General features: G+C 46.5%; 1 protein-coding gene across 1 annotated transcript in view; it reads left to right on the top strand.

Annotated features, from left to right (window-relative positions):
• The first annotated feature begins 17,002 nt into the window (after window positions 1–17,002).
• GAP43 (growth associated protein 43) overlaps window positions 17,003–22,377 on the top strand; it is a 79,125-nt gene continuing 73,750 nt past the window's right edge. Inside the window, exon 1 of the mRNA XM_068160586.1 lies at window positions 17,003–17,108. Coding sequence (XP_068016687.1) covers window positions 17,079–17,108 — 30 coding nt within the window. The 5' untranslated portion in view covers window positions 17,003–17,078. The remainder of the gene's footprint in view (window positions 17,109–22,377) is intronic.

Raw genomic sequence — 22,377 nt, 5'->3', positions numbered from 1 at the left:
ATTCCTGTGTAGACCAAAGGTCCATTAAGTCCATTCTCTATAGAATAGAATAGAATAGAATAGAATAGAATAGAATAGAATAGAATAGAATAGAATAGAATAGAATAGAATAGAATAGAATAGAATAGAATGGAATATAATGGAATGGAATGGAATATAATGGAATGGAATGGAATGGAATGGAATGGAATAGAATAGAATAGAATAGACCAGACCAGACCAGGTTGGAAGAGACCTTCAAGATCATCAAGTCCAACCCGTCATCCAATACCGCCCAATCAACTAAACCATGGCACCAACCACCCCATCCAGTCTCCTCCTAAACACCTCCAGTGATGGTGACTCCACCACCTTCCTGGCCAGCCCATTCCAATGGCCAATCACTCTCTCTATGAAGAATTTCTTCCTAACATCCAGTCTAAACCCCCAAATCAAGAGCCAAAACTAGGGATGGAGAGCAGCAATAGAGGAAACAGCAAAGATGCTTCCTACAGACACTATCACAGCATTTAAGTTTGCAGCTCTGATGCTTTCTGAGGTAAATAGTACTTGACTAATCAGTAGGCAATTTGTTCTGAAAGAGCCATGGCAAGTTCTGTTTCTGGCCTTCTGGTTAGGTCAGAAAAAGTTATTAGGAGCTACAGGAGTCAATTGAATGGAGCATCTGGGTTCAAGGAGGTGGTTGTGTCAGGGAGAGTTTAGACAAGGTTTCCAGGAAGGATAGGTGAGAGAAAATTTTAAGAACATGGGTAGATGAGGAGAGGCTGAGGGAGCTGGGGTTGCTTAGCCTGGAGCAGAGGAGGCTCAGAGGAGAACTTATTGCTGTCTACAACTACCTGAAGGGAGGTTGTACCCACGTGGGGTTTGGTCTCTTCTCCCAGGCAACCAGCACCAGAACAAGAGGACACAGTCTCAAGCTGCACCAGGGGAGGTTTAGGCTGCAAGTGAGGAAGAAATTCTTCACAGAAAAAGCGATTGCCCATTGGAATGTGCTGCCCAGGGAGGTGGTGAAGTCACCATCACTGGAGGTGTTTAGGAAGAGACTGGATAGGGTGCTTGGTGCCATGGTTTAGTTGATTAGATGGTGTTGGGTGATAGGTTGGACTCCATGATCTTGAAGGTCTTTTCCAACCTGGTTAACTTATTCTATTCTATTCTATTCTATTCTATTCTATTCTATTCTATTCTATTCTATTCTATTCTATTCTATTCTATTCTATTCTATTCTATTCTATTCTATTCTATTCTATTCTATTCTATTGCAGTCCAGTCCAGTCTATTCTATTCTGGGATACTTTGTGCCATGGTGTCGTAGAATAAGAACAAGAGTTTTGCTTCATGTGACTTCAAAAGGATCAGATTTGAGACATTTCAAAAAGCATCTTCATCACATACAGCAATGGTAATTACCTTAACCATGGATATGTTCAGCAGTGATTAATAATGAAGCTGAACTATGATGTATTTCAAAGGGACTTAAAAAAAAAAGATGGCTGAGGATTTTTTTTCCCCTCCTTTAGGAATGTGGTAATTGGGGAACTGAAGTAAATTTATCAAGGTCCCAGAGCATATTAGGAGCAGTAAATATCTTAGTGCAGCGAAGAACAAATATGAAACTATTTGAAATTATAGAAGAAAGGAGCAAGTGCTTTCCAAACACTGCAGCAAATGTGTTCAGCTTTTAAATACTATGGACTCTAGGCTGAGCCTTACAAAAATCAATAATGCTGTTGCCAGGGCATAACTGGCTAGGCACTGAGAAAGGGTTGTTTGTAGCTCAGCTTTGTAGTGTTCATTTGCTTCAAGAGGTAGTGTTGCTTCACCTTAAGCTTTACTTAAGAGCAATCAAACACTGAGACCAGAAGAAAGCAACAGAGCCTGTTGGGTCCCTGGCTGGGTGATAGATGAGAGAAAGAATCGTGCCCAAAATCAGGTAGTGTGAGTGGATCAGGTTCAATAGGGTGTTGTAAGGAAATGTCAAGAACTGAAAAGAAAGGATTCTGCATCCAAATTCAATAGACCTAACCCCTAGAAAAAAGAAAAGGAATAAAGATCTTAGAAAGACAATTCACAGCAGGTCCAATAAAGGAAGACACGAGATTATGATTAGAATACTTGGATAGGTTTTACAAGAACACAAGATAACACTAGATATAATGAAAGAGTTTTACATCTTCAGTAAAGTTATTAAGTTAGGGCAATTCTGCCACTCTGGTTCAAAAAGAAGAGTGGGACTAGAGAGGAGAATTTGTGCTGCACTTATTAACATTGCAGGAGAGGGCAGAAAGATTTACCATATCTGCAGGCTTTTAATATTGTCTTTGTGAAAGCTGTTGTGAAATTCTCAGGATTAGGTGAAATGACATGTCCAGCACAAACAACTTTGATATGTGGATGACCTCAGTGCTACAAGACAGACCCATAGTCTTGTACTACATAAAGCTGGAGAAAGTGGCAAAATGGCAGGACTTGGGATCAGCCTTAAGCTCCATGAGGTAAAGCAAATGCTTCCCAATCATTTGTGTGTGTGTGTGTGCAGAGGAATAGAGGTCTACTTTAACGCTGAGCTTGATTTATGTTTTCAAGGTACAAAAACTGTCCTCTAATTTTCCTGGGGTGTACTTACACATAAAGGACCTGTAGATCTCCTGGGAAATAACGAGGCAAATTTTGGACCAGTGAGGTTGGACTGACTGATTAGAGCCTGCAGGAGTTTGATGAGATGGTGAAAAGGCAGATGCAGCAAAGTCACACTCTCACTGGGCACAGTATGATCAAAATTAAGTCAGACACAGTAGCTTAACATCCCTTGGGAGACCATTTTGACTTCTTGGATGACTAAACATACAAAGGAGGCAGTGTTCACCAAAGATCTAAGAATTAATAACTTTCACTGGCTTCCAAGGCAACAATACGAAATGAACACTATGTTTCAACAACTTCCCTCTCCCTGTTGGGCTCAGATGTAGCCTGTTAATTCCCAGTGGTTGCAGGAACTGCTGAAAGACCTTGAGGGCATCATAGTGCCTCAAGCCATAGCTTGGTAACTATTGAGCTTAACATAAGACCAAAAGTGACCATGATGCTCTCTACCCAACATTAGTAGCTAAGAGCTAAGCTAAGGAGGGGAGGGACGTCTGGTATGTATCATGTGTAAGATGGAGATTGCTTGGCTTTGTCATGTCATTACCTTCTTGTGCCTGATGTTGCCTGAGGACTCAGTGTTTTCACAGTGTCACAGTATCACTAAGGTTGGAAGAGACCTCAAAGATCATCAAGTCCAACCTGTCACCACAGACCTCATGACTAAACCATGGCACCAAGTGCCACATCCAATCCCCTCTTGAACACCTCCAGGGATGGTGACTCTACCACCTCCCTGGGCAGCACATTCCAATGGTGAATGACTCTCTCTGTGAAGAACTTTCTCCTCACCTCCAGCCTAAACTTCCCCTGGCACAGCTTGAGACTGTGTCCCTCTTGTTCTGGTGCTGATTGCCTGGGAGAAGAGACCAACCCCTTCCTGGCTACAACCACCTTTCAGGTAGTTGTAGAGAGCAATGAGGTCACCCCTGAGCCTCCTCTTTTGTTTTGTTTTCCCTGACTTTCTTTTTCCTTTTCTCTCCCAGCTTTTATCCCTAAGAAGGAAATTAATGACATTTAAAGGCAAATCTCAGCACTGTCCATGAACAAAAGGGTCATGCTGGTCTTATCTTTGTACTGTGACTAACTTTGGGAAGGCTGGGAGCACCCAGTTTGCTTTTCTAACACAGCAGAGACTTGTTTCCATTTTAGAAAGGTACCCAAGGAAACAGCAGGCATAAAGCTATGCTGAGAAAACAGAGATCCCAGACTTGAAAAGAGCTCTAAAATGAGGAAGTTCAGAATTACAGCTGCTGAAGCAGCTGAAATTGTATTCTCTTGTATCTGTTCTTAACAATAGGAGCTTTCAATATATGATCATATGATACAGATAAGGTTGTCAAACTCTCAATCATTTACTATGGAACATTGTTCATACTTGATCTTAGCTTTCATAACAAATGGAGAATGAACTTCTTTTCCCTCCTCTCTAGCTGAATAAATTAGGGTAACAAGGGAGAATTACCTTTCACATTTTGTAGCATATAACATTGGAATAAATGTTGACCTGACCCAGCTGAGATGAACACACAGGAGAAGACCATCAAGATCAGCCTACTTGTCTTCCCTAACATAGGCAGTAAACAAATGTCTCTCTCCTCCTTTCTCCCTTGGGCTGAAGGAGACCTTTCCACCTCCACCAAGCACTGTATCTCCTGTGTCATTACCTGAGTAGGCATAAAGCTCTCTGTGCACTAGACTGCAGGTCCTTGTCACCTCCCTTGGTGCTTCCTGCTGCCTTCCTCAGGCTAAGAAATGTTCTCTGTCCCCTGCTTGTGTCAGGTCTTGCTTCATCTACTAGATAGAGGGAACTAGCCGTTGTGGGTGGCAACTACACCCTCTGATGGGACAAGTTGGGTGAACTGTGCATGCAGGTGGTAGGGCAATGAAAAAGGTGCAGCAGACATGAAACAGGACTGGCTTCATCAGCATATTGCAGTGCCAGGCATGCACAGTATGTGCTGTTTATGTTGTATCATTTAATCCTGTCAGGTAGTGGGAGGGGGCTGGATAAGAGCCTGGAGAGCTTAGGCTGTCCCTCCCCAGAAGGCTTCTCCTTCTCCTTGCCACCAAAATCACTTGGGGAATGAACTAATCCCTCAGATTTACACAGTAAGAAAATTCACTGCTATGCTTGGAGAGGCTTCTAAACCTCCAGAAAAACCTGCTCCAGAAACACAGTTCTGCATCCTGTGGAGCTGAGCTGAAAGAGACCCTTTCACTGCAATGTAATGTCCATGCACAGGCAAGCAGATTTGGATTCCTGCCTGCAAAGTCCTGGACTCTTAATAAAATTCCATCTGTGTTTCCTGCCCTCCTGTGTGAATTCCTTTGGCTAACAGTGGGGGGCTTGGAAAAGAAATAAGAATTGCTGTTACCAGGGCACTATCATGAAGTCTGGGCATGGAATGGCTCTGCTATGCAGGAGAACTCCTTTAATGCCCATGCCCACCAGAGCACAGCTTTGATGCTGCTGGAGTGAGGTGATGATAATCAGAGCTATGACAATCTTATTTATGTGTTTTCCTTTTATAGTACTGATGATTTTATGGACCAAATAGAGTCCTTTTTTAGCTGGTAAGAGTGTTGCAGTCTCTACCTGCAAGGCATGATGGGTCCCTCTCCTACCTCGAGCAGGATTCTGCTTAAATGGAACTGTAACAAGATTTTGGCCATGGTGAGGCTGAACATACTGACCTGTTGTCTGCATGTTGGATTGGGGAACTCTTCCATTTTAATTGGAGGGAGTGGATTTTGTGTTGAGGATGCCACTGCAAGGAAACAACCCTCTGCATATGCCATGCCTGCTTAACAGACTAAAGGGTATGGACTTTCCTCTCTCATAGAATCATAGAACCAATAAGGTTGGAAAAGACCTCAAAGATCATCAAGTCCAACCTGTCACCCAACACCTCATGACTACTAGACCATGGCACCAAGTGCCATGTCCAATGCCCTCTTGAACATCTCCAGGGATGGTGACTCCACCACCTCCCCGGGCAGCACATTCCAATGGCTAACAGCTCTCTCTGGGAAGAACTTTCTGCTCACCTTGAGTCTAAACTTCCCCTCACGTAGCTTGTGGCTGTGTCCTCTTGTTCTGGTGCTGCTTGCCTGGGAGAAGAGACCAACCCCCACCTGGCTACAACCACCCTTCAGGTAGTTGTAGAGAGCAAGAAGGTCTCCCCTGAGCCTCCTCTTCTCCAGGCTAAACAACCCCAGCTCCCTCAGCCTCTCCTCATAGGGCTTGTGCTCGAAGCCTCTCCCCAGCCTCATTGCCCTTCCCTGGACACACTCAAGAGTCACCACACCTCTCAGTGTGGGATCATGTGGCTAATCTAAATGAAGTCAAGGCAAGGAGAGATGCATTCTGGATCCTTTAAGCAAATGGATGTCTACAGTTTTCCTCTCCATTTAATTCCTGGTAGACCTTTGCTGTTCTAATGCCCTCATGTACAGCTCTAGATGTGTAAGTGTCCTGTCAGCTCACTCTACCACCTCACATTTCTCCAATACAAATGCTTCTCTTATGTCCTTTAACCATCTCTATGGTTTGTGGAGTCTGCTGATGTGATCCTGATAAAAGACCTGGTCACCATATGCCTGTGGGTGAAGAATGGCTGTGGTTAGAAATTCTTAATGCTCTTTATTGAAAGGCTGAAGGGTAGAGCAGATCTGATCTCTTGGGGGCTCTTCATCCTGAGAAATTTTACTCCTTAGCTCCTTTTTCCCTCTTCTCCATTTCCTGCCTGGGTCCAGGATACCCCATCTACCTTCCTGTGTGCAGAGTGGTTCAGCTCAGCTCAGCTCTTTTGCTGGAGTGAAGGAAGAGTTCCATCATCTGAGGGGACTTGAAGGAAGGAGGATGAACCTGTCCCTACCCACCCACCATTCCAGTGTTAGAATAATCAGATCATCATCCTCACTCTGGCTTGAATAAAGGACATTGTGGGCAGGCACAGAGCAGGATCAGGTGGTCCAAGGAGAGTGCAGGAAATTGTGACTAACACCATAAAGGAGTCATATCAAGTCATCATATTGGTGTCACTGGGTAGCTCTCACATTCAGCACTGCAGCTTTAGGGGAATGACAAGATGCCAAGAAGGGAGTGAAACATCATAGGGAGGGACACTTCTTCTCCAGTCATGCCCTGAAGCTGGTGTGTAGGACTTGCACCTTAGTGTCTGCTTCTGCCCCGATCCAATCACACCCTGCAGCATGGAGCAGCACAGGCATTCCCCATGTGACACTGTAAGGTGGTGAGTCTGCATGCTGACAGCAACTTGTCACAGCACTGCAGGACTCAGACTGAATGGTGGAGTCGGCCTGAGAAGCAGGGTAAATTGGCCCATGCTGAGCTCCTCTTTACCACTGACTCTTGTTGAGATCTTGCTTTGCTGCTCTGCTACAGCAGAAGGGACTGCTGCATATAACAAACAGCACATAATGAAGGGCCCCTGTCTCATATTTGGTTTGGCTTGTAAAGGATCACATTCCCCCACAGCAGACTATAACTACACTGAGAATAATAGCTGGTAAGTTGACTGCTTTCTGTGATGACATTTTTCTTTTTGACAGACAAGCAGATGAGATTTCATTTTATTGAAGAGCTGCAGCCTTCAGCGCTAAGCTGTGCTGGGATTTAATTGTTTTATTTGCATTTTTGATGATTCTGAAGCTCAGTGATAATTAATATTGACATGGGGGTGGTACAGACAATTCTTTGTGCATGTTAAAAATCTGTCTGCCTTTGCTCTTACCTAGGAATTCCAGTTTTGTACATGCCACACACACACAGAAGCCACATTTTTTTTTTCCTAAGGATAATCCCCCACCATTCCATGAGTCTGTGATGAAAATGGGGAAATCACTGAGGCCATTTCTTATTAGGGTGCTTGTTGTAAAGTCAGAGGTCTTCAGTGCTGTGAGCCCAGCTGTGCAGGCACAGGAGAGAAATGGAAATCAGAAGGGAAAGAAAAGCAGAGTACCTGTGCATATCTCTCAGACTAGCAGCAGAGTACCTGTGCATATCTCTCAGACTAGCAGGATGGCAACAGGTGCTAATGTGTCACATGTGTTCACTGTTGTGGAGGATGAGCAACCAAGCAGTCATTAAAGGCACTGAACAAATTAGAGCATCACAGCACTGGCACTTTCTGAAGCCTTACTCTGCCAGAGTTAAGTGGCATTGTGGCTTTTGAAAATCCTGGGTTTAAAGCACTTATTTCAGCCTGTGACACCTGGGTAGTCTTAGGTCAAAATGAACCAGGCTCTACTTTGCTATCATTAATAATTCAGGATTAACTGAAATCCAAAGCAAATTGGCATAACTGATCCTGTGTACTGAAAAATGTGTCCTGCTCCAAGGAGATTCATGACTATGTCAAACCATTTAGGAAAGAAGTTTGGTGGTAGTGTTGCGCTGCACTATCCTGTGTCCTGAAGCCATAGGTGATAGTTTTAGGCTATGCCTTTGGCACTGCACTATCCTGTGTCCTGAAGCCATAGGTGATAGTTTTAGGCTATGCCTTTGGCACTGCACTATCCTGTGTCCTGAAGCCATAGGTGATAATTTTAGGCTATGCCTTTAAAATTGTTCACAGATCATGGGCAGAAAAGTAGTACAGTGTAAATAAATCACTATTGGGTGTAAAAAGGGAAAATAAAGGTCATTCTAAACAATACCATTGGAGAGATAGGAAACTTCAACTGGTTGTACCAAAACAGTTCTTCTCTTCTTGCTTCTTCGCTCTGGAGAGACACTAACTTGCTTCTGCTTGACCTTGGCTGCATTGATTTAGTTCAGGCTAACTGCAACTTTCTTTGCTCCTTTCTCTTCTCCCTTTTCTACAGGGAGGTGGGGCAGAAAAAGGAGAAGCCAGGAGCTTCCCCTGATCCTTGACCAGTGGGGTTCTCATGTTGTTTGTTAATTGTAAATATCTGAACAAGAGGACACAGTCTCAAGCTGCACCAGGGAAGGTTTAGGCTGGATGTTAGGAAGAAATTCTTCCCAGAAAGAGAGATTGGCCATTGGAATGTGCTGCCCAGGGAGGTGGTGGAGTCACCATCACTGGAGGTGTTTAGGAAGAGACTGGATGGGGTGCTTGGTGCCATGGTTTAGTTGATTAGATGGTGTTGGATGATAGGTTGGACTCGATGATCTCGAAGGTATCTTCCAGCCTGGTTAATTCTCCTCTTCTCTCTTCTCTTCTCTTCTCTTCTCTTCTCTTCTCTTCTCTTCTCTTCTCTTCTCTTCTCTTCTCTTCTCTCTTCTCTTCTCTTCTCTTCTCTTCTCTTCTCTTCTCTTCTCTTCTCTTCTCTTCTCTTCTCTTCTCTTCTCTTCTCTTCTCTTCTCTTCTCTTCTCTTCTCTTCTCTTCTCTTTCTCTTCTCTTCTCTTCTCTTTTCTCTTCTCTTCTCTTCTCTCTCTTCTCTTCTCTTCTCTTCTCTTCTCTTCTCTTCTCTTCTCTTCTCTTCTCTTCTCTTCTCTTCTCTTCTCTTCTCTTCTCTTCTCTTCTCTTCTCTTCTCTTCTCTTCTCTTCTCTTCTCTTCCTCTTCTCTTCTCTTCTCTTCTCTTCTCTTCGTACATATTCATTGCATCCCATTGTAGATTGTAGTTCTGCTTGTAAAAACAGCTTTCATTAGCTTCCAACTAGGCTGGGCTGGCACAGTTAATGTTTGAGGGGGAAATTTCAACCCACTGCACCATAGATGACACAGATTCAAGCTCAAGCTGCGCCAGGGGAAGTTTAGGCTTGAGGTGAGGAGAAAGTTCTTCACAGAGAGAGTCATTCGCCATTGGAATGTGCTGCCCAGGGAGGGTGGTGGAGTCACCATCCCTGGAAGTGTTCAAGACGGGACTGGATGTGACACTTGGTGCCATGGTTTAGTAGTCATGAGGTGTTGGGTGACAGGTTGGACTTGATGATCTTTGAGGTCTTTTCCAACCTTATTGATTCTATGATTCTCTGCCTGAAAGTGAGGCCAAATGAGACCAGAGCTGCAGAGCTGCTGAGGAGACTAAAAATGGGAGTGGGCCAGCAGTGGGATTTTCAGGAATGCCTATCCACATGAGAATCCTGACAAATCTTTATAAAATTGGCTTTTTTTTCTTTTTCCCCCCCTTCAGCATGCAAGTTGGCTACCAAAAGGCGAGGCTACTACTATGTGTGGAACATATGAATAGAGAGAAACCCCAGTCTATCTCCCAATGAAAGCAAGTCGCTCACTTCAGTGCTGTTTTTACTGAAGCTTTAAATATCCCTAGTAACAGGACTCTCACAGCACTGCTCTCAAAGAGACGCCTCTTCAGTTTAGCATGCTTGCCACTGGGACAGCTCTTACAGGCAAACTCTCTTCCATCTGGCCAGGGAAGCAGTCTGATCGCAGTCCCGGAAACAGATTGAAACTAAGGGGTTCTTGAAATCTCTTCCAACCGTCTTTGTGGCAAGAGTTCCTGCTCATGAGGAGACTGGCTAGCTTTACCCTCCTTCATATCTTTATAGTATACTTCCAGCCGAACAAAGTTATCACTCTTGAACTTGTACAATACTGAGCTTTCTGGGTGGTGTCCCAAGGTTTCCTGGGAGCACGACACTCCTATACATCTCTATAGCAAGTGCACATTGTTGACTCATGCCCAGGTGTTTGCCCACCAGTACCCCAAGTCTTTTTCTGCAGGGCTGCTCTCTATCACATCATCTCCCAGCTTTACTGGTAATGAGTATTGTCCTGACCCAGGTATAGGACATTCCTCTTGGTCTTTTTGAACCTGGTGAGGTTTACCTGGGCCCATTTCTCCATTTTGCCCATGTCAAGGACATCCTCTCCCTCTGGCACTTGAAGGTGTACTTGATCCCACTGTCTATATCATTGATGATGATACTAAATAGCACTGGTCCCACTACAGACCTCTCAGGGCCTGTACAAGACCACACATCTCCATCTAGACATCAAGACATGGACCACTGCCCTCTGGATGCAACCATCCAGCCAATTCTTTATCTACCAAACAGTCCACACATCAAATCTATATCTCTCCAGCTTAGAGAGAAGGATGTTGTGGGGAACCATATCAAAGACCTTGCAGAAATCTAGATAGATGGCATCCATTGCTCTTCCCTTGTCCACTGCTGTAGTCAGTCCATTGTAGAAAGTCACTAGATTCATCATTTGGGACTTGTCCTTAGTAAAGCCATGCTGGCTGTCTCAAATCACCTCCCTGTCCTCCTTGAACCTTATTGGAGCTTCTAGGAGGATCTATTCCATTATCATCCCAAGCACAAAGATGACACTGACAGGTTGATAGTTCTCAAGGACCTCCTTTCTATGCTTTTTAAAAGTGGGTGTAGTGTTTCCTTTCTTCCAGTCCCCAGGGACTTCACCTCACTGCCAGGACTTTCCAAATATCATGGAGAGTGGCTTGGCAACTACATTAGCCAATTCCCTCAGGACTCAGGGGAGACCTTCTTGCTCTCTCCAACTCCCTGGAGGGAGGTTGTGGCCAGGTGGGGGTTGGTCTCTTCTCCCCGGCACCCAGCACCAGAGCGGGGAGGACACAGTCTTGGGCTGTGTGGGGGAAGTTTGGGCTGGAGGTGAGGAGAAAGTTCTTCCCAGACAGAGAGATTGGCCCTTGGGATGTGCTGCCCAGGGAGGTGGTGGAGTCACCGTCCCTGGAGGTGCTCAAAAAATGCTTGGATGTGGCACTTGGAGCCATGGTTTGGTTGTCAGGAGGTGTTGGGTGACAGGTTGGACTTGATGATCTCTGAGGTCTTTTCCAACCTGCTTGATTCTGTGAAATTCTGTGACTCTGGGATGCATCTCATCAGGTCCCACAGACTTGTGTTTGTTCAGTTTCCTCAGATGGTCATGCACCTTGTCATCACTTAATGTGGGAGGGACTTTGTCCCTGTGGTCCCTGTCTTGTGGTCTTGCAACTCTGAAGGTGTGAGGAGAGAGGTTGCCAGTGAAGACTGGGGCAAACAAAGCTGTTGAGAGCCTCAGCCTTCTTGTCTTTTGCTACTAGCTTCCCATTCTTGCTCATTCTTTGACTTTCCTTTTCTGGTTGACATACCTGTAGAAGCTCTTTTTGTTACTCTTTGCATCCTTTGTGTGTTGGTTTAAGCCTAGTGTTCCCACTAGGAGGGATGGGGAGATGGGAGAGGTGGGGGGGACAAGACTCCCTCCTCTCCCACACAGACAAAAGTGGCACAGAGCACCAGAGCAAGCTGGATCTGCACTAAGCTGATGTCATGCTCCCTGTATGCCAGGTAAAGGGTTGGATGGAGTTTATGGGACCTGGAATGTATTCTGTAGTTTGTAAAACTTCCTGTTCTGGGGCTTTTTTGTGCATTTTTCCCCCAGTTTCCAGGCTAGGGGTTTGGCCATTTTGTTCCAGTTTGGTTTGTGAGGTTCAGGGCAGGATTCTGTGCAGTCAGTACTTTTTTTTTCCTTCTTGTTTTCTTTTGTGTAGTCTCACACACTTGCAAGAGAGTAGTAGATTGTCCTTACCTCAACTAACAAGTCTTTTTACTCCCCCAAACCCTCATCCTCAAGCATAAGCCCTATGAGGAGAGGCTGAGGGAGCTGGGCTTGTTTAGTCTGCAGAAGAGGAGGCTCAGAGGAGACCTTATTGCTGTCTACAACTACCTGAAGGGAGGTTGTAGCCAGGAGGGGGTTGGTCTCTTCTCCCAGGCAACCAGCACCAGAACAAGAGGACACAGTCTCAAGCTGCACCAGGGGAAGCTTAGGCTGGAGGTGAGGAGAAATTTCTTCACAGAGAGAGTTGTTAGCTGTTGGAATGTGCTGCCCAGGGAGGTGGTGGAGTCACCATCCCTGGAGGTGTTCAAGAGGGGATTGGATGTGGCACTTGGTGCCATGGTTTAGTCATGAGGTCTGTGGTGACAGGTTGGACTTGATGATCTTTGAGGTCTCTTCCAACCTTGGTGATTCTGTGAGTCATCTTAATACTTTATACAAACCATACCCTCCTTCACAGTGTGACATAGAGCAAAGAGGGTTTTATCACAGTATCACCAAGGTTGGAAGGGTTTATATATCACTCCAAATGATTCCTTTCCCTTCTTGAGGCTTATGGCTTTGCAAAATGTCACACTTCTCCACCTCCTTACCTGCCATTTAGTCAAGTCTCATTGATGAAGCTTTTAAAATCTGTGGTCATTGTTCATCCCCTTCTTCCAGTCCCCTTCCCAAAGCCTCATTCATGTTGTTCTTTGAACCTGCTCTTCCTGCTATTTGAGTAGATTCAAAAGTTGAGGTCAAAGGGGCCATTCGGGGCGTATCTGCATGACATGATGCTGTGTTATCCACCAACTCTGAAGGGGTGCTGGATGAGCCAGTGTTGGCAGGGCAGTGGAGAGACAAAGGTGTCCTTTGGATGCAAGGATCCCATCTTGATGTCATGGCTTCAGGAAATTGAGATTCACCTCCTTTCCTTCCCTTGAGTTTTGCTTCTGATATTCATTCATTCCCTGGCTGAAGTTTGTGCCTCTAATTCCCCCTTATTCCCTTTGGCCTTTTCATTGCTGTGAACTTGTCCTTTTTTCCTCCTGTCTTATCAGATGATATACCTTACAGGTTGAAGTGATAACATAGCCAAAATGGTAGGGCAAGGGATGCTGGGATATGATTTTCAGACCCATATAATTGACTGAAGAATGTAAACTCCAGCTTTTAACAGCTTTTAATATACTTAAAGGGTTCTAATTTGAAAGAAAGGGGTGTTAGAAACTGACATACCCTGAAAAATTGGGTTTCAGCTTATGCCTCTTCTACACAAGAAGTAATCAGGGGAAACTTGGATGCCTCACTGCAATGGGCTGGCCACTCACCACCAACTCTACATGCATGGGTAACCTCTGTAGAGATTTTCCTCTGTGTGATGAAAGTGGTTTGCAATGAGCTAGAGCACCGAGTGCCCTTGGGGCTGGGCATGAAGAGATGTGGCTCTGCTCTTGGCTCTGACTTCAGGTGGTTAGCAGTGCTCCAGGTGTGCATGGAAAGGTGGCTTGAGCCTAGCTGACTGCTTCTGCTGTCCTTCTGCTGCTAGCCTGTTCCCCAGGTGGGTGTCTGGGAAAGGTGGGGGCTGGGAAGGCTTTCCTCAACAGGGCTCCCTACAGCAGGGAGGTTCCTTAAAATGGCCTTGTCAGTGGGAAGAAAACAAGCTTCTCAAACACTTCTGAAGTGTGATTTGTCTGACCTAGTTTAGGCTCCTGCTTTAGGGTGATCTAATTCACACACTTCAAGTTCCCATTTCTCTTCATTGTCACCAAAAGGAGTGACGCTTTCCAATGGGGACATGTACACTTGACCAGAGGAGTCCCATCTCCCCAGGGCAGGCTGTGGTTAGCCCACACCCTCATGACACACTAACTGTGTTGGGAGATGAGCCCTTAGCAATCCCTGGGGCCAGTACAGATGCTCCTAAGTTCCATGGACATATTCCAAAATGCCATGGTGCTGCTTCTTGGAGTGGCCACCAGTAGTGTATGTCTCAGTCATCCCTTCCTTGATTTTGATCTCCATTGCTTTCTGCTGCTCCCCTTCTTACCTGTTCTCTTTCATGATTACATAATTTGCCTTCTTCTTCTCTATATGCATTTTCTGAAGCTAAACTTGATTTTTCTTATTTAAACCTAAGGTCTGCTTCTGTGTCAGCTTGTGTTTGCAGCTCTTCTCAGTTTAGAATATTGGAGCTCTCAATCTAGGAAGGACATGGACCTGATGGAGAGGGTCCAGAGAAGGGCCATGAAAATGATCAGGGGGTTGGAGCACCTCTGCTACGAGGACAGCCTGAGGGAGCTGGAGTTGTTCAGCCCAGAGAAGAGAAGGCTCCAGGAAGATCTGATAGCAGCCTTCCAGTACCTGAAGGGGTCCTACAAGAAGGAGGGGGAGAGACTGTTTACAAAGGTCTGTGGTGACAGGATGAGGGGCAATGGCTTCAAAGTAGAGAAGGTGGTGTTTAGGTGGGGACTTAGGTGGTGTTTAGGTGGGGACTTAGGTGGTGTTTAGGTGGAGACTAGAGGTGTTTAGGAGGAGACTAGATGGGGTGCTTGGTGCCATGGTTTAGTTGATTAGATGGTGCTGGATGATAGGTTGGACACAATGATCTTGAAGGTCTCTTCCAACCTGGTTTATTCCATTCCATTCCATTCCATTCCATTCCATTCCATTCCATTCCATTCCATTCCATTCCATTCCATTCCATTCCATTCCATACTATTCTAAGGGCAGATTTAGATTGGATATCAGGAAGAAGTTCTTCACTATGAGAGTGGTGGAACACTGGAACAGACTGCCCAGGGAGGTGGTAGAGGCCCCTTCCCTGGAGACATTCAAGGTGAAGCTTGGCAAGTCCCTGGGCACCCTGGTCTAGTTGGGGGTGTCCCTGCTCACTGTCGGGAGGTCAGACTAGATGACCTTTGGAGGACCATTCTATGATTCTGTGATCTTCTCTGAATGTTGTGATCACACCATTCTAGACTGTATAACCAAAACTGCCACCTGCTTGATCCTAAAAGCCGCTTCCCTTGTATTACATACAGATGTAGGTAGCTTGCTAGATTCTCTCTGAAATGCTGTTTGCTTTCCTTAAAAAATATGGGGTACTAGGAACTGCAATGATGTCATAGCAACTGCCTCTGATTATGCAGGAGCCTGCGCTGAGGGGTATTCCAGAAGCTGTATCTCTAGTTGCGTGCATTCATTTGTGTAAGCCAGCACACACGTGTGGACATTTGTGCCAACAGTGCCTCCAGGTATATTGAAAGAGCAAAGGGCCTTAATGAGAACCCCAAACATTTCTGATTCCCCCTTTGCTCCTCTTTTGCAGGCAGTGCAGCATTAAAAATAAATTAGAAGTAACACCATGGTGTGGCAGAGAAGTTGATGGAGTGGCATTAGAGCCAAAAAAAGAGAACAGCATCTGACTGTACCTCCCAGACACAGTAAATAAAAGCAGCTAAATTTGAATTTGGGTAGCTGAAATCCTAAAAACCCAGCAACCTTTTTTTTTTCCTAACACCCTCAACATTTTCATACTTTGGTTTAACTGCTGCCTGGCATTTTTTTTGTGATTATCATTTCCACAATGCTAGCTGAAGCCAACCTGTTCCTCTGTATTCTGAGGCAGCACGGTGTTAGAACTTTGAGGATGTGTGCTTGGGGTTGTGTGTGTGTGTGGGGGGTGTGTGTGTGTGTGTGTGTGTGTGCATTAATGCCTGCACAGGCTCACACGTCGCCCTGATCTCCTGTGCACGCAATTCCATACATCCCTGCTCCTCCCACAAGTGTGTGAGGGGTGGCTGTGTGTGGGAACGTGCCATGTCCTCCCCCTGACAGCCTACAGCAATTTGCAGGCGGAGATCAATAGGTGCAGAAATTACCTAGACACTGAAATTAATTGAGGATCTATACAGAAGGATGGTTTCTGTGGGTTTTGAAGCTATTCTGGTTAAATATATATACATATACATATAAATCAGCAAATAATTTGTTGCAGGAGGATCATTTGCTCTTGCCTGTGAATGGTCTATAGGATGGGCTGAGGGAATAAGGGAGAAAGTTGTCCCATTGGGTGCTACAGGACATCACCAGGCAGGGTTTCTCCCTGCACACATGAAGCAGGCAGTGTGTACATGTATGTTTGTGAGTGTGCTGCTGGGGGGGGGGGGTGGTGGTAGTGGGGGGGAATTTTTAACAGCCATTTTAACAGATTTCCTGATTCCCATTTAGCTTGCAGCTCCCACCGTGGTACGTCACCTGTGCATGGCATCTACCTCCTGCCATTAGCCCCCACTCCCTCTTCTCTGCTCCTTGCCCACCCCACCCCCCCGCTTTCTCCACGCATTAAGCACACTCCTGGCCCTGGCTGGGTTCAGGGGGCTCCAATGGGAGTGGGGCTGGGGGCTCCCCACCCCACCCAGCCCCCTCCTTGCCCGGTGCCTCCCAGACACACCCCACCCCTCCCACCCCCTCCCCAGTCTGCAGTGTCCCCTCTCCCCTGTCGCCTCTGTACAGTGGGAAAGTCGGTGGGTAATTGGGTCCAGATTGAAGATTTTAATTATTCATGAGGCTGGCAAGGGACTTGGGGTGGGGGGGTGGTGGCTGGTGGGGTGGGGGTGGGGTGAGGAGGTGACGAGTCAGGGAGAGCTGGTGAACAATTCTGGGAAGGGTAGGGAGGGAGGTAGGGAGAGGCAGCGTGTGCATGTGTGATGAGCAATAGCTGTGGACCTTCCAGTCGCTGCTAACTGCCCTGGTGTGTGTGTGTGTTGTGTGTGAGAGAGAGAGAGAGAGAGAGGGAGCGAGAGAGGGAGGGAGGGAGGGAGCGGAGAGGGTGGGGGGGAGAGATAAGAGAGAGAAGAGGAAAAGGAGAGAGGAGAAGGAAGGAAGAAGAAGGAAGGAAGGGGACAATACGATCATGCTGTGCTGTATGAGAAGAACAAAACAGGTAGAGCTGAAGATTTTAATGTTTCTTTATGTTAAGAAATCTGCCTGGCTGCTCGGTGTTCGTGGGTGTGTGTGTGTCTTGACTGTGTGAAGGGCTGGGGTAGGGGCTGGGGTAGAGGGGAGGAAATTTCAGCTGTTTTCAGCAATTCTGTAGCATCTTGCAACTGAAGGCTCTTTTCACACCCTGCAACATGACTGCTTTGCCTTTTCCGAGGCTGGTGATGTGGGGAAGGGGGGGTGGGGGGGGTGGCCTGTGTCCACATTTGGGGAGCTACCAGAATCTCCCCTCTATTCTTATTTTATTATAGGGGGCAGATGAATTGCTTAGGATTTTCTGTCTATGGTTCTGAGGGTGTGGATGGGTGGGAGGTGGGGGGGGTGGGGGGGGGGTTGGGGGTGCGCGGCTGGCAGGGAACGTGATGAGATCTGGCTCTAGCTCGGAGATAAAGGAAGCAATCCTTCCTCTTTTGCCAAAAAGAAAGGGATGCCCAGTGAGCCTTGATCCCTGGTCAGAATGCTCTCTGTTACTCCTGGCTCCGGTGAATGGGGGATGCTTTATGTGCATGTGCTGTGTGGTGGCTCAGAGGACAGGTGCATTCATTTTTTTGTATTACAACAATGTGAGCAAGGATTAACCTGAAGCTATCCCCCCCCCCCTTCCCCCCCATGTCCCCCCTCCCTCCCCCAAACCTGTGCTATAGCGAAAAATGCAATTAATTAATAACAAAAGCATTAGCCAGGGGAAGGGTTACCCTTTTTTGTGATACCCTTCATAGTACAACCAGTTAGACAACTGTGCATGAGCTGTTAAAGAAACAGAGGACCACGCCTCTGCTAGCTCTGAACTCGGGTGGGATAAGAGAAGCCTGCGGTGTGAACCTGTTGGAAACCGGTCCGTTCTTTTTACAGGTACCCTCTGGGGTTTCCTGTATGGGAACTGGGATGATAAGAAGGTTTGGGTGGAAGCTAGTTCTGAGTGCTCATTTTTTTTTTTTATGTCCTGATTGATAAATTAAAAAAGAAAAGGGAAAAAAAAAAACCCACCCCACCACCCATCCTTAAATCATTCTTCCCTCCTCCTTCCCCCTTTCATTATGTGTGAAAGCCCAAATCTGCTCCCCGGTAAGAGAACCTATTCTGGCTGAATCTCTTGGACTGCCTCGGGAGGATGCTGGATTTATGCAGTTGGAACTTTGAGGCAGGAGCTAGGAGCAGATACCTTGTAAGGTATTTGTGGAAACTTCCTCGAATTATGGATTTGTAGTTAGCAGCAAGGAGCTCTGATCCTTATTCTGAGCCCAAAACTCAACTGGGTCTTAGGTGCGGCACCGTACTGGCTACTTTCTTTATATACGTGTACATTTATATGTGTCTTACAATATAGCACTGCTGTATTCTGGAGCCACAGCCCACCACCCTGGTCTGACTAACTCCAGTGACTGTAGGACAGCACAGGATTGAAAGAAAATCCAGGATCAAGTCTGTTTCTGAATGGAGATGTGGTGTGTGCATTAGCAAACGAAGGAGCAATGCTATAGAATAATGGGGAGGGGCAGTGAAGGGGCTAGAAAGACCCTGCGTCATCCTGTGCTTTTCCCCATGCAGGTTTCTCAAATGCCTTGCAGTTAATGATATGTTCACTAAAATCTGGAAGGAGATAGTGATGGCTAGCAGAGGGGAAACGTGTTGCAGCCAGCTAGCAGAGCATGTTCAGCTGGCAAATACGGGATGAAAAGAGCAGAGGAGGAGAAGGCAGGCAGACAGGGAGGCAGAGTGACAGAGTGATGGGCGGAGGTGCACAGCACGTTTTAAAATAAAGTGGGGTGGCTCTGGGATTCTTTGGAGTCAGAAGAGAGCTACTGGGGGAGGGGAGATTGGATGGGTGGATAATTTTACCCACACCATCCCAGGTTGGTCATTGAAGCTCCTGGATAACGCTGCGATGTATCTGTTCTTTACATCTCTGCGGCTTTAGAGCTGGCATTTTGCATTCTCACCTCTTTGGAGATGCATGGTGTGCAGGTATCTTGATCCCAGATAGCCTTCTCTTCCCACTCTGTCCATGAATGCACCGCATGGTACACACCCCTTTGCGCCTGCATGTGCAGCACACGTCTCCACTCTCTGGCCGCCGGCAGCTGTACGGCACGTATATGCACTAGCACACATGCATTCATTTGCACATGCTTTCTGATCCTTACGCAGCCACACAACCTGCCTGTGCACATTGGGTAGATGCTCCTGGGCTCAGAGCCCAGCTCCTGCTCCTCTACCTGCATACACACCACAGCTGCCGAACTGGCAATATGGCAGTTTGCTCAGAAAAGCTGGAGATACACCAGAGCAAGCTTTAATGTGAAGAAGAAAAAGACATTGGGATGGGGCTTGTGCTCGTGCTCTGTCCCCACCCAGACCCTTCACAGAGAGTAAAAGATAGAATGGGCTCTTCAGCATAAGCAGGAGTTTCTTTCCCAAAATAAAGACAGCTCTCCTCAAATTATTTTTCAGGGGAAGTCCCTGGTGTCCCGCCTTTCTGGCAGCTAAAGAGCAAAATGTTTAAATCACAGGCTTGGGCGTGGAAGAAATCACTTCACATTTGTGTCTAGGTGTGCCTTTATGTGTCTGTCCTCCCACCCCTCAAAGGCAAATATGTTCACATACTTGTACCTTGCAGATTATTCTTCCTTGTGGCTGCAGTGCCAACGTGAATAGTGAAGTATCAGACTGACTGTGCCCACCCATCAGAGATGTAGATAGCTTGGTGTTGTCATTTCTGCCTGCAGCTGATTGTAGCTCTGAATCCGTGCCCACAAAATAGTCAGCTAAGAGGTGGCACAACCAAAAAGCTGGGTCAAGCAATTTCTGACAAAATGGAACTTAACCTTTACTGCCAGCAAGGGATGAAGTCAGAAACACACAGAGCAGGATACTTAGATAGGTGGCTAGAAATGCAAGTGTTGCATGCACCGCACGCTAGAACAGATGGACGTTATGGGGGTATCTGCTCAGTATTGGATTGCATGAGTGATTAAACAATAACCCGCAAGCAGGTTTCCCACTTGTGGGTGAGATGAGTCTCATTCATCACTGGGCATATCCGACGGCTTCTCTCCCATTCTGTCCTCTCCTCCTCGCCCCAGCGCTGGAGAGCCAGCGGCTGCAAAGGTTTAAACCTGCCACACCCATCAAATCAAAGGAGGGAGGGGGGAAGAGGCAGTCTGCATTTCTTTCCCCTTCCACACGAGCAGCATGAATAAACAGGGCTGTACCTCTGAAGATGTAGTTTAATGCAATTGGCGAAGGAGAAAGCATTAGGGAACTGTGATAGCAATTACAGGCAGCCAGCGAGGTGTCTTGTCATTCCAGGAACTGCAGAGGTGTGCAGGAAGGAGGAAATGGAGAAAAAAGAGAGAGAGGAAGAGGCTTGCAGAATTACAGGTTTCTTGCCTCAGGATATTACAATTTCTCTAACTTCATTTAGAATAACTTAATTATGCCGCACAATCTCGGTGCTTCAAAACTTGCAAGGCATGGTCTTGCCTTTAAACACCAATGTGGAGAGAGAAAAAGGCATCTTTCAAAAGAAAGGTGGCCATCCACACCCTTCCTCTCTCCACTTGCTAGCCTGGTGTACATCACCACAGACTATTGACTTCAAGGCAGAGACATCTGGGAAGGGTCTAGCCATTGCCTCTGCCTTTACGAGAGACATGGAGCAGTTTCCAGTAAACAATTTCTGCATGGAAGTTTAATTACTCCAGGTCCTTACTATCTCTCTTCCAGGGGCAATGCCTCTGGGATTACTCCCCGGAAGAGTGTCTCCAGAGAAACACCCCTCCCATCACCCTATCCTCCCTCACTGCCTTTCCTGACTATTAGAGACATTGATTTCTCCTAGATCACTTAATGTAACTCTTCTTAATAGCACAGTCAAGCCCCCCTCCTAGGGAACTAATTGCAGGCAGAGTTTCCAGGGGGAGGATACCAGTAATGGTTAGTGGAAAAGAAACCAGTCTGTTGATCCAAATTTCCTCTTGCCACTTGCTCCTGAATGAGAGTCCCAGCAGAAAACAGTTAGGCAGTACCCACTGCTATGTAGAGGCATCCCTGGTGAGAGGGCTGCATTGAATCTGCCAGGCTGGGTACAACTGTGCAGCCTGAGGAACTGATGTATTGTCTGAGGGCTTGTCCTGACCCAATCCTGAAGGTGTCTAAGCTGCTCCTACCTCAAGATAATAGGATGGGCTGTAGCTCCAGACTGCCCATGCCATGCTGAGAGGGTGGGCATCACCTGGGGAAGAGGGATGAGAGCAACCCCTCTTCCAGTCATGTGGCTTTGAGTGACTAGCAGGAAAAAGTGCAACTCCAGTGATGCCATCCCAGGATCTAGTGGCCACCCTGCCCTATCCAGATTCACAGGAATACAGACAGTGTATTCCCCTCTGCCCATTTCTCAGAGAACAGAAATTGCCCATTGCTGGCATCTACCATGTATACAAGGCCCTCTTGTGCTAGTGGGAAGGTGAACTGGGCCCTTTGCCCATTGCAAGATGAAAACAGGCTGGTGGTCTCACATGGATGCTACATGTGATCAAGGATGTGGATACCTGCTTGGGTTCCCTGGCCTCATGCTTTGAGGTATGTGCTCTCCTTGGTGACTCTCATCTGCTACATCTGCAGAAGACATGAGGTGTAAGTGGGCTCTGCCTAGTCTGTACCGAGCAGGCGTGTACACGCTGAGAGATTGGTGTATCTAGCCCAGTAGCTCTACATGGAAATGCCAGGCTGGTAAGGGGAGATCAGTCATCCAGAAAGGCCCAGTGGAAGGTGCACATGCCTTGCTGGTGGAATTACCTTGCTATGAGAGTACCAGAGCAGGTATCCAGTTGAAACACCTTTCAGCATCTGAAGTCCAAAGTCAGAGTCTGGAATTCATCCACATTTGTTTCATCTGTAATTCCAAGACACTCCTGAGCACGCTGGGAGGTAACATGTAATCTCAGAGCTCTGATGGCCTCATGTGGAGAAGGTGTTTATGTTTCCTTAGGGCTCTCCCTATCACCTGCTGAGTGTGTGTGTAAAACTCCAGGGCTTTTCATGGTTGCAAGCACCACAGGCCAGTAGTTAGTAGAGAGGAATTAGTTTGGGCAGAGCTGATTTCTCTTCCTAGCAATGCTATTAACCTGCTTTCTGACTTGATCTGAGCATACTTTGTCTGCCTATCATGGCTGTCTCTGCAAGATGCTTCTTTAATTTGGAAACTACATAAT

The sequence above is a fragment of the Melanerpes formicivorus genome, unplaced genomic scaffold (assembly GCF_026170545.1).
Source record: "Melanerpes formicivorus ecotype bairdi unplaced genomic scaffold, bMelFor1.0.p_v2 SCAF_51, whole genome shotgun sequence".
NCBI lineage: Eukaryota > Metazoa > Chordata > Aves > Piciformes > Picidae > Melanerpes > Melanerpes formicivorus.
Note: the sequence above shows the minus strand (reverse complement) of the source record. Positions and strands in the feature narration are given on the sequence as shown.